Source organism: Salvelinus alpinus, chromosome 16 (genome assembly GCF_045679555.1).
Source record: "Salvelinus alpinus chromosome 16, SLU_Salpinus.1, whole genome shotgun sequence".
NCBI lineage: Eukaryota > Metazoa > Chordata > Actinopteri > Salmoniformes > Salmonidae > Salvelinus > Salvelinus alpinus.
In genome coordinates, this window is record NC_092101.1 from 37,453,963 (window position 1) to 37,466,679 (window position 12,717).

General features: G+C 45.6%; 1 protein-coding gene across 2 annotated transcripts in view; it reads right to left on the reverse strand.

The window, feature by feature from the left end:
• The window catches only part of tns3.2 (tensin 3, tandem duplicate 2), a 103,641-nt gene that overhangs the window by 38,732 nt on the left and 52,192 nt on the right, over positions 1-12,717 (reverse strand). For both annotated transcript variants that reach the window (XM_071346103.1, XM_071346104.1), the window contains 2 exons: positions 10,907-11,809; positions 1,132-1,253 (listed from right to left, as the gene is read on the reverse strand). In XM_071346103.1, coding sequence (XP_071202204.1) covers positions 1,132-1,253; positions 10,907-11,809 — 1,025 coding nt within the window. The remainder of the gene's footprint in view (positions 1-1,131; positions 1,254-10,906; positions 11,810-12,717) is intronic.

Below are 12,717 nucleotides of genomic sequence, written 5' to 3' on the forward strand. Positions count from 1 at the left end.
CCATGAACAAAGCCAGGTGTTTTTAAGGTAGATTAACCATGAACATAGCTAGGTGTTTTTAAGGTAGAATAACCATGAACAAAGCCAGGTGTTTTTAAGGTAGAATAACCATGAACAAAGCCAGGTGTTTTTAAAGTAGATTAACCATGAACAAAGCCAGGTGTTTTTAAGGTAGAATAACCATGAACAAAGCCAGGTGTTTTTAAGGTAGATTAACCATGAACAAAGCCAGGTGTTTTTAAGGTAGAATAACCATGAACAAAGCCAGGTGTTTTTAAAGTAGATTAACCATGAACAAAGCCAGGTGTTTTTTAGGTAGATTAACCATGAACAAAGCCAGGTGTTTTTAAGGTAGATTAACCATGAACAAAGCCAGGTGTTTTTAAGGTAGAATAACCATGAACAAAGCCAGGTGTTTTTAAGGTAGAATAACCATGAACAAAGCCAGGTGTTTTTAAGGTAGAATAACCATGAACAAAGCCAGGTGTTTTTAAAGTAGATTAACCATGAACAAAGCCAGGTGTTTTTAAGGTAGAATAACCATGAACAAAGCCAGGTGTTTTTAAGGTAGAATAACCATGAACATAGCCAGGTGTTTTTAAGGTAGATTAACCATGAACAAAGCCAGGTGTTTTTAAGGTAGAATAACCATGAACATAACCAGGTGTTTTTAAGGTAGAATAACCATGAACATAACCAGGTGTTTTTAAGGTAGAATAACCATGAACATAACAAGGTGTTTTTACTAACCGCATGATCATGATCAGGGAAAAAACTCCTAGCGTAATGACTACTACATGACCACTGAGTATGTATGTGGTATAAAAGTTGTTGAGTAACCAGTAGGGGCAGGTAGAGGGTGGTGTGTGTACCTGGGTGGGCTGTAGGTTGGGGTGCTGCTGTGTGTGTGTGTGTGTGTGTGTGTGTGTGTGTGTGTGTGTGTGTGTGTGTGTGTGTGTGTGTGTGTGTGTGTGTGTGTGTGTGTGTGTGTGTGTGTGTGTGTGTGTGTGTGTGTGTGTGTCTGTGTGTCTGTGTGTCTGTGTGTGTGTGTCTGTGTGTGTGTGTGTCTGTGTGTGTGTGTGTGTGCATGCGCCTGTGTGTGTGTTTGTGTTCATGTGTGTGTGTGTGGACCTGGGAGGGAGGTAGGTTGGGCCTGTAGATCGGAGCATTCTGGAATGTCTGGGCTCCGCCCCAACCAGGACTGTAGAATCCTTGGTAATCTGTGACATCACTGGCCTGTCTGTGCTTCCAGCCTGAAGATAGAGAGAGACAGGCAGAGAAATATAAAACGAGCGGGTGAGAAATTCAGAGAAAGACAGAGAGACAGAGGGAGAGAGAGGAGAAACAGACAGAGAGAGTGTGAATTGACCATCCACACATATTAGAGAGCTGAGAGAAGCTGAAGCGATAGGAGACAACCTACAGTTCTCCTTCAACTCAGAGCCTCCAACTGACCTTTATATCAAATCATATTGTATTGGTCACATACACGTGTTTAGCAGATGTTATTGAGTAGCGAAATGCTTGTGTTTCTGGCTCCAACAGTGCAATAATATCTAATAAGTAATATCTAACAATTTCACAACAATACACACAATACACATAAATCTAAGTAAAGGAATGGAATTGAGAATATATAAGTACATGGACAAGCAATGTTAGAGCGACATAGACTAATATATAGTAGAATAGAATAGAATACACTATGTACATAAGAGATACATAAGAGTATTGCAAAATATGTAAACATTATTCAACTGACCAACTTACCATTTAAGAAAGTGGCCAGTGATTTCAAGTCAATGTATATAGGGCTGCGGCCTCTTTTTTATTTATTTTTATTTTACCTTTATTTAACTAGACAAGTCAGTTAAGAACAAATTCTTATTTTCAATGACGGCCTAGGAACAGTGGGTTAACTGCCTTGTTCAGGGGCAGAATGACAGATTTTTACCTTGTCAGCTCGAGGATTCGATCTTGCAACCTTTCGGTTACTAGTCCAACGCTCTAACCATCAGGCTACCTGCCGCCCCTCTAATGTGCTATTGATGGCTATTTAACAGTCTGATGGCTTTGAAATAGAAGCTGTTTTTCAGTCTCTCGGCCCCAGCTTTGATGCACCTGTACTGACCTCGCTTTCTGAATGGGCTGTTGTGCCTTCTTCACCCCACTGTCTGTGTGGGTGGACCATTTCAGTTTGTCAGTGATGTGTACGCCGAGGAACTTGAAGCTTTCCACCTTCTCCACTGAGATCCCGTCGATGTGGATAGGGGGGTGCTCCCTCCACTGTTTCCTGAAGTCTTCAATCACCTCCTTTGTTTTGTTGACATTGAGTGAGAGGTTATTTTCCTGGCACCACACTCCCAGAGCCCTCACCTCTTCCCTGTAGGCTGTATCGTCATTGTTGGTAATACAGCCTACTACTGTTGTGCAGTTTTGGGTGAACAGTGAGTACAGGAGGGGGCTGAGCACACACCCTTGTGGGGCCTCAGTGTTGAGGATCAGCGAAGTGGAGGTGTTGTTTCCTACATTCACCACCTGGGGGCGGCCCGTCAGGAAGTCCAGGACCCAGTTGCACAGGGAGGGGTTCAGACCCAGGGCCTTGAGCTTAATGATGAGCTTGGTGTTGAATGCTGAGCTATGGTCAATGAACAGCATTCTTACATAGGTATTCTTCTTGTCCTAGTGGGATAGGGCAGAGTGCAGTGCGATGGCGATTGCATCGTCTGTGGATCTTTTGGGGCGGTAAGCAAATTGATGGGGGGTCTAGGATCTAGGATGTGGGTCTAGGATGTCAGGTAAGGTAGAGGTGATATGATCCTTGACTAGTCCTTCAAAGCACTTCATGATGACAGAAGTGAGTGCTACGGGGTGATAGTCATTTAGTTCAGTTACCTTTGCATTCTTGGGTACAGGAACAATGGTGGCCATCCTGAAGCACGTGGGGACAGCAGATTGGGATTAGGAGAGATTGAATATGTCAATAAACACACCAGCCAGCTGGTCTGCGCATGCTCTGAGGATGCGGCTAGGGATGCCGTCTGGGCTGGCAGCCATGCAAGGGTTAACACGCGTAAATGTCTTACTCATGTCGGCTACGAAGAAGGAGAGCCCACAGTCCTTGGTAGCATTCCACGTCGGTGGCACTGTGTTATCCTCAAAGTGGGCGAAGAAGGTGTTTAGCTTTTCCAGAAGCAAGATGTCGGTGTCCTTGACGTGGCTGGCTTTCCGTTTGTAGTCTGTGATTGTCTGTAGACCCTGCCACTAACGTCTCGTGTTTGAGCCATTGAATTGCGACTCCACTTTGTCCTTATACTGATGTTTTGCCTGTTTGATTTCCTTATGGAGGGAATAACTACACTGTTTGTATTCTGACATATTCCCAGTCACCTTGCCATGGTTAAATACGGTGGTTCGCACTTTCAGTTTTGCACGAATGCTGCCATCTATCTACAGTTTCTGGTTAGGGTAGGTCATAATAGTCAAAGTGGGTACAACATCTCCTATACACTTCCTGATAAACTCAGTCACTGTATCAGTATATTCGTCATTGTTATTCTTGGAGGCTAACCGGAACATATCCCATTTCGCGTTATCAAAACAATCTTGAAGCGTGGATTCCGATCAGTTAGACCAGCGTTGAATAGTCCTTAGCACTGTTTGAGTTCTGCCTATAGGAAGGGAGAAGCAGAATGGAGTCGTGATCAGATTTGCCAAAGGGAGGGCGGGGGAGGGCCTTATAGGCATCCTGGAAGTTGGAGTAGCAGTGGTCAAGTGTTTTAGCAGCGCGAGTACTGCAGTCAATATGTTGATTGAACTTTGGTAGCGTTTTCCTCAAATGTGCTTTATTAAAATCCCCAGCTACAATAAATGTGGCCTCAGGATATGTGGTTTCCAGTTTGCCAGTGAAGCGATACAGGCTCTCACTTCTCAGCCAGATCGCCAGGCTCCCCTGCCTCCGCCAGCTCGTCAGGCTCTCATGCCTCAGCCGGATTGCCAGGCTCCCCTGCCTCAGCCGGATCATCGGGCTTTCATGCCTTCGGCGGATCGCCAGGCTCCCCTGCTGCCACCGGCTCGTCAGGCTCTCATGCCTCAGCCGGTCTGTCAGATTCCCGCGCCACAGCTGGCGACAGGTTCCCGCACATCAGCAGGGGTGACCGGTCCGATCCTGATCTCCGGGATCGTCCCTTTGGTTGGCGTCCTGCGTCTGGAGCCGCACGTCAGGGAGGGGGTACTGTCATGTGTTCTCCCTCTCCGACCTCTAGTTCACCAGGCTGCTTGATATGGCGCACACCTGTCACCATTGTTACGCACACCTGCGCGTTATCAGACTCACCTGGACTCCATCACTTCCCTGATTACCTTCCCTATATATGTCCCTCCCTTTGGTTCCTTCCCCAGGCGTTATTGTGTCTGTTCCAGTGTCATGTCTGTGCATTGTTTGTGTTTCTTGTTTTGTATTTAGTTGCCTTTATTTCTTAAAACACTCACTCCCTGAACTTGCTTCCCGACTCTCAGCGCACTCGGTACAAGGACTTGAGTTCCTGTATGTTATCACAATCACATCATAAGTAGTTAATCATGAAACATACACCCCCGCCCTTCTTCTTCCCGGAGAGATATTTATTCCTGTCTGCGCGATGAACTGAGAACTCAACTGGCTGTAAGGACTCAGACAGTATATCCCGAAAGAGCCATGTTTCCGTGAAACAGAGTATGTTAGAATCCCTGATGTCTCTCTGGAAGGAAATCCTTTCCCTCAGCTCATCAACTTTATTATCCAGACTGAACATTAGCGAGTAATATACTCTGAAGAGGTGGGTGGTGTGCGCGCCTCCTGCGTCGGACTAGAAGTCCACTTCGAGTACCTCTTCTCTGCCGGCGATGTTTTGGGTCAGCCTCTGGAATCAGTTCAATTGCCCTGGGGGGTACGAACAAAGTATCCGATTTGGGAAAGTCGTATACCTGGTCGTAATACTGGTGAGTTACCGCTGCTCTGATATCCAAAAGTTCTTCCCGGCTGTATGTAATAACACAAAAAAATGTTCTGTCCTAATAATGTATAAAAGAACACATAAAAAAACTAAATACTGCAAAATTGCCTAGGGTCTAGAAGCTCGGCTGCCCTCTCTATCGGCGCCATTTTTCAAGATTTCAAGACTAACTAAACCAAAGACATCACAACTGTCCAACACCCAGTTTTACCAGAACAACAATACTGTGTGTGGTGAACCCAGTAACAGTGTTATGTAATTATTATCAAACCTCAACCATCCTCAGAAGACGTAATATCTGTTCCCTTTAGAAAACACCACACAAATCAATCTTCTCAGTCACACCACTTCCACCACCAAGAACAATAACTGACCGCACTGTAGAAAAAACAACTTGAGGAGAATGGGGAGAGAGTGGGTGTGACAGAAGAGAGAGGGTGAGATAGAGAGAGAAGAATATGAGCAGCACAAGGGCTACATTACAACAACAGGAGTGGAGTTAAGCATGTAGATCAGAGCAACTTGATCAGTTGGACCCAGTCCCAGACAGATGGAATAGGAACATCTGGAAATGTTTTGGAATCTAGCATAAAGAGAGTGTGTGTTGGTACCTACCATAGAGAGTAATCACACATTCCCAAATCCATTTCAGATGTTTTGGAAACCCTGCGCTCCAGGGAAGACCTGCTCCGATTACAGAATGACGGTAATTCCAGACACCCTTCCGAACACCCCACTGAGGGCCTTGCAGTAATTCACAGTGATTCATATCGCCATGGCAGCCAGATTCATATCACAATGACAGCAAGCTTTGAAGTGATGCAGAAGAAGGGAGACGCCATTGAGTAGCAACGCGCATGTCACACCCATACAGTACATACAGTACAATACATACAGTACAGTACATATGGCACATACAGTAAGGTACATACAGCACATACAGTATAGTACATACAGTATATACAGTACATACAGCACAGTACATACAGTACATACATTACAGTACATACTGTACAGTACATACAGTACATACAGTACATACAGTATATGCAGTACAGTACATACAGTACAGTACATACAGTACATACAGTACATACAGTATATGCAGTACAGTACATACAGTACAGTACATACAGTACAATAAAGGTGAGGAACAAGGCTGCAACCACCAAACACTTGCTCTGTCTAGTCTACCTGCTCTGTCTAGTCTACCTGCTCTGTCTAGTCTACCTGCTCTGTCTAACCTACCTGCTCTGTCTAGTCTACCTGCTCTGTCTAGTCTACCTGCTCTGTCTAATCTACCTGCTCTGTCTAGTCTACCTGCTCTGTCTAGTCTACCTGCTCTGTCTAGTCTACCTGCTCTGTCTAGTCTACCTGCTCTGTCTAGTCTACCTGCTCTGGCTAACCTACCTGCTCTGTCTAGTCTACCTGCTCTGTCTAGTCTACCTGCTCTGTCTAATCTACCTGCTCTGTCTAGTCTACCTGCTCTGTCTAGTCTACCTGCTCTGTCTAGTCTACCTGCTCTGTCTAATCTACCTGCTCTGTCTAGTCTACCTGCTCTGTCTACCCTACCTGCTCTGTCTAGTCTACCTGCTCTGTCTACTCTACCTGCTCTGTCTACCCTACCTGCTCTGTCTACCCTACCTGCTCTGTCTACCCTACCTGCTCTGTCTAACCTACCTGCTCTGTCTACTCTACCTGCTCTGTCTACTCTACCTGCTCTGTCTACCCTACCTGCTCTGTCTACACTACCTGCTCTGTCTACTCTACCTTCTCTGTCTACTCTACCTGCTCTGTCTACTCTACCTGCTCTGTCTACTCTACCTGCTCTGTCTACTCTACATGCTCTGTCTACTCTACCTGCTCTGTCCACACTACCTGCTCTGTCTACCCTACCTGCTCTGTCTACCCTACCTGCTCTGTCTACCCTACCTGCTCTGTCTACTCTACCTGCTCTGTCTACTCTACCTGCTCTGTCTACTCTACCTGCTCTGTCTACCCTACCTGCTCTGTCTACTCTACCTGCTCTGTCTACTCTACCTGCTCTGTCTACTCTACCTGCTCTGTCCACACTACCTGCTCTGTCTACTCTACCTGCTCTGTCTACTCTACCTGCTCTGTCTACTCTACCTGCTCTGTCTATCCTACCTGCTCTGTCTACCCTACCTGCTCTGTCTAATCTACCTGCTCTGTCTACTCTACCTGCTCTGTCTACTCTACCTGCTCTGTTTACCCTACCTGCTCTGTCTACACTACCTGCTCTGTCTACCCTACCCTACCTGCTCTGTCTACTCTACCTGCAGTCACCTGAACTGAAATCAACACGCTTGGCTCTAGATTACACCCATCTAAACATACTTGACATTGTTTGCAAGATCAGACATAACTATAATCTAAGTGTTCATATGCGGAAGTTGCTTTCATTTCAGCGCAACTAATTTGTAAACATTTCAACTGTATTAAATTATCACTTTTTTTTATTCCACCAAAAATGTGCACCCGTTTCTTTTCTTGTGATGTAAGTGTTGAGATGGTGCTATAAATCCCAGACGAAGCTTTAGTGATCTTATAGATTCAACAGAAAGACGATATATTGCCTCCCGGGTGGCCCAGTGGTCTAAGGCACTGCATCGCAGCGCCAGCTGTGCCACCAGAGACTCTGGGTTCGAGCCCAGGCTCTGTCGCAGCCGGCCGCGACCGGGAGGTCCATGGGGCGACGCACAATTGGCCTAGCGTCGTCCGGGTTAGGGAGGGTTTGGCCGGTAGGGATATCCTTGTCTCATCGCGCACTAGCGACTCCTGTGGCGGGCCGGGCACAGTGTGCGCTGACCAGGTCGCTAGGTGTACGGTGTTTCCTCTGACACATTGGTGCGGCTGGCTTCCGGGTTGGATGCGCGCTGTGTTAAGAAGCAGTGAGGCTTGGTTGGGTTGTGTTTCGGAGGACGCATGGCTCTCGACCTTCGTCTCTCCCGAGCCCGTACGGGAGTTGTAGCGATGAGACAAGACAGTAACTACTGTATGGATACCACGAAATTGGGAGAGAAAAAAAAAGACGATGTATTCCATTGAGCCTATTTCAGCCATTACTGGGTTATTTTGGACAGGTCATTACAACATTTCCGCATTAGTAATGTTAACGGGGAAAAAACAACAGGCGATAAAAGTATAAAAGAGTCATAGGAGTAAAATGAAAGCAATCAATCCTGCAAGATTTAAGTGACAATAGGATTTTTCACCCCTCAAACACAGGAATTAGACATGAAAAATACATCCTCAGGTGGGTGAGGCATGCTCGTTGCTACTCAATGGTGTCTCCCTTCCTCTGCATCACTTCAAAGCTTGCTGTCATCGCGACATGAATCTGGCTGCCATGGCGATATGAATCACTGTGAATTACTGCAAGGCCCTCAGTGGGGTGTTCGGAAGGGTGTCTGGAATTACCGTCATTCTGTAATCGGAGCAGGTCTTCCCTGGAGCGCAGGGTTTCCAAAACATCTGAAATGGATTTGGGAATGTGTGATTACTCTCTATGGTAGGTACCAACACACACTCTCTTTATGCTAGATTCCAAAACATTTCCAGATGTTCCTATTCCATCTGTCTGGGACTGGGTCCAACTGATCAAGTTGCTCTGATGTACATGCTTAACTCCACTCCTGTTGTTGTAATGTAGCCCTTGTGCTGCTCATATTCACCTGTTTATATTATTTCTCTATTCTTGATATTGAATATTGCATTGTTGGGAAAGAGCTTTTAAGAAAGCATTTCACTGTACTGTTTTACGCCTTCTGTATCATGTGCACATGACAAATAAACTTGAAATAAACACACAGGACAGAACTAGCAGGGGGTAGCTAGGAAGGTAGATAGGTAGTGGAATAAACACCTCACTGATCATACTGTATGACTGGAAGTCCAAGTTAAATTTTTAACCTTTACAGTATCAGTTAGTTGTCACAATATCCCTTTGTCCTGAAACATACAGTACATACAGTATAGCACAATACAGTACAATACAGTAGTACAGTACAGTACATACAGTACAATACATACAGTACAGTATAGTATGGTAGGGTACAGTACATACAGTACATACAGTAATATACAGTACATACAGTACACAACATACAGTACAGTACATACAGTACAGTACATACAGTACATACAGTACAGTACATACAATACATACAGTTCAATACATACAGTACAGTGCATACAGTACATACAGTTCAGTACATACAGTACAGTACATACAGTACATACAGTTCAGTACATACAGTACAGTGCATACAGTACAGTACATACAGCACATATATTACAGTACACACAGTACATAAAGTATAGCACAGCACAGTACATACAGTAAAGTACAGTACATACAGTACATACGGTACAGTACAGTACAAACAGTACAGTACGTAGAGCACAGTACATACAGTACATATATTACAGTACATACAGTACATAAAGTATAGCACAGCACAGTACATACAGTAAAGTACAGTACAGTACATACTGTAAAGTACAGTACATACAGTACATATTGTACAGCACAGTACATACAGTACAGTACATAGAGCACAGGACATACAGTACAGTGCAGTACAGTACATACAGTACATATATTACAGTGCATACAGTACATACAGTACAGTGCATACCGTAAAGTGCATACAGTACATACAGTATAGCACATACAGTACATACATACCGTACATACAGTGCAGTACACTACAGTACAGTACATACAGTCATATATTACAGTATATACAGAACAGTACAGTACATACAGTACAGTACATAGAGTCCAAACAATACATAGAGTACAGTACATAGAATACAGTATATACAGTACAGTACATACAGTACATACAGTACAGTACATACAGTACAGCACATACTGTACAGTACTTATAGTACAGTACATACAGTACATACAGTACAGTACAATACATACAGTACATACAGTACAGTACAATACATACAGTACATACAGTACAGTTCCACCTGCAACAACTACAGCTAAGTTTGATTGGGTTCTGCTATAGTACATGTACTCCTGGCTGTGAAGACATTTCTTCCAGTTGCTTAAAAAATATGTTAAAGATGTTAGTTTGTCATTTACTGTACTGTACTTATGAGGCACTGATTTTACACTGTTTATATAGAAGCATCTATTACCGGCTTAAGCAAACTTTTACACCCACTCAGCAAACACAGTGGACAAGCCCTGGACCATGCCAGACTTCCCTTGGCTAGAAGGGTATTTCACAGCCAGGTAGTGTTACATTAAGGTGTATAAAGTGTCTGTGTTGAACTCTGCTATGAGAACATGCCAAACCTAGCTCTTTACCTGCACCACTATAAACATCTGAAAACTGGAACAACTTTATTTTCTTTAGCCTGGTATCTGGCATCATGTCACTGAGTGAGTGAGTGAGTGAGTGAGTGAGTGAGTGAGTGAGTGAGTGAGTGAGTGAGTGAGTGAGTGAGTGAGTCAGACAGACAGACAGACAGACAGACAGACAGACAGACAGACAGACAGACAGACAGACAGACAGACAGACAGACAGACAGACAGACAGCTGTTTTATGGTATGTCTCTGAGGGATTCCACTGGAAATCTTTAACAGTACAGCTGTAATGTATAAGCCCACTGTTGATCTGTTTCCCTTACATGTCCTTCCATAACCACGCCTCTGTGAGATGAGGCCTCCTAAATTTGATAATTCTACTGTTACTGAGGACAATAGACTGGAACATGGGAGGGAATAAACCTTTGTGATTCTACTGTACCTTTCCTTGTGATTCTACTGTATCTCAAATACATTTATTAAATTAACAGACACACAGGTATTTAATTTCAACAGGTAATCTATCAATGGTACCCCGCTCTGCTAATATGGTCTCACCTGATTGGCTGGCGTTGGCATGTGTCGTCGTATGGTTGTTACCATTGGTGTAGAGGGAAGTGGAGAGAGCAAGGGGGAGGGGGGTGTGTCGGGTGGGAACAGGTATGAAGGTGGGGTCCAGATCTAGGATCAGCTGGTTAAGCTGCTCGATGGACTCATCAATGTCTGTGGCTAACGAGGCAAGCTCCTCCTGCCCGCAAGGTTCCCCTGAGGGCAACGGTATATGGGTGGTGTGTACAGGCAACCCCACCCCACCCTCCACTCCTCTCTGCACCGACTCTCTGCTGCTGCTCCCCCTATTGGGCGTGTCTGGAAGTGACAAGGTGTTTGGACAAATCAGAGAAAGTGTATCCACAGGGCTGTCCTGCCCCCTGACGACTATCTGCTGCTGCTGCACCCATGATTGGGTGGAGGGGGTGGAGTATCCACTTCCACTCTGGACCACTCCCTGGGCTTCAAGTATGCACTCAGAGGAGAACGAGCCAATGCTAGCCTCGGGGCTAACCTCGTCATCATAAAGGATGTCTGACTCCCTCTCGCTAGGAGAGGCCTTCACAGGCTGCCCTAACCCAGCCTCGTCCCCCTTCATCTCCCTCGCTGCGTTACAGGAGGCTGGGAGGTCAGTCATGTCCTCCAGATGAGGCTCCAGGCCGACCTCAGATAGAAGCCGCCTGAGCTGGGTAAGTTCGTCCTGACTGGGCCCTCTCCTGGGGCTCACAGCAGTAATACCTCCGGTCCTCTGGGAGGCGATAGAGAGGCCTGAGTCTTTGCTGGCTGACAGTTTAAGGCCACTGGGGATAGGGTAGCTGGTTGCCAGGTGAAACGGAGCCCCTTCGTCACTACTTCCCTTCCTTACTCTGGCGTATAGGTTGCCATCGACAGGGCCCGGGCTACGAGGCAGAGCTGAGTAAGAGGAGGAGAGGAAGAGTAAGACAGACAGCCATAACAAATAGTGAATATTTACACACATAGACATCTACTGAGTCACACATAGTACACGCTTTACAACCTAGAACCCTCACCCTCCTCTCTTAGTCATCCTCTGACACACACACACACACACATTCACAGATACATGCACACACACACACACGTTTGCCTTGTCTCCAGACCAGACACACTCCATCTAGATAACAGCAGTGTCTTTGTGTGAGCTCTACGTTGCGTGTGCGTCTTTATCTGCGTAGTCGCTTCTGTCTCAGAAAGAACACACCAAGCCTGACAGAGCAGAGGACCCCTCCCTCCACCTGGGCTCTGATATGACAGATAGCACGGCATTAGCCTGTTAGCTAGCGTGTTCACAGTCAACCACCAGCACCGTTCAATATGCAGGCAACACAAACACACGCTACATCACACCGCCTAACACCTAGCTCACCCAGACCAGAATGGAATACATGGAATATGAATGAACAAGTAAAGAATCTTAAGCCTCCGGGACACAGACACTTTGGAAAAGCCTATGGGACCCAGACACTTTGGAAAAGCCTATGGGACCCAGACACTTTGGAAAAGCCTATGGGACACAGACACTTTGGAAAAGCCTATGGGACCCAGACACTTTGGAAAAGCCTATGGGACCCAGACACTTTGGAAAAGCCTATGGGACACAGACACTTTGGAAAAGCCTATGGGACACAGACACTTTGGAAAAGCCTATGGGACACAGACACTTTGGAAAAGCCTATGGGACACAGACACTTTGGAAAAGCCTATGGGACACAGACACTTTGGAAAAGCCTATGGGACACAGACACTTTGGAAAAGCGTATGAGACACAGACACTTTGGAAAAGCAGAAAGGAGAGACAA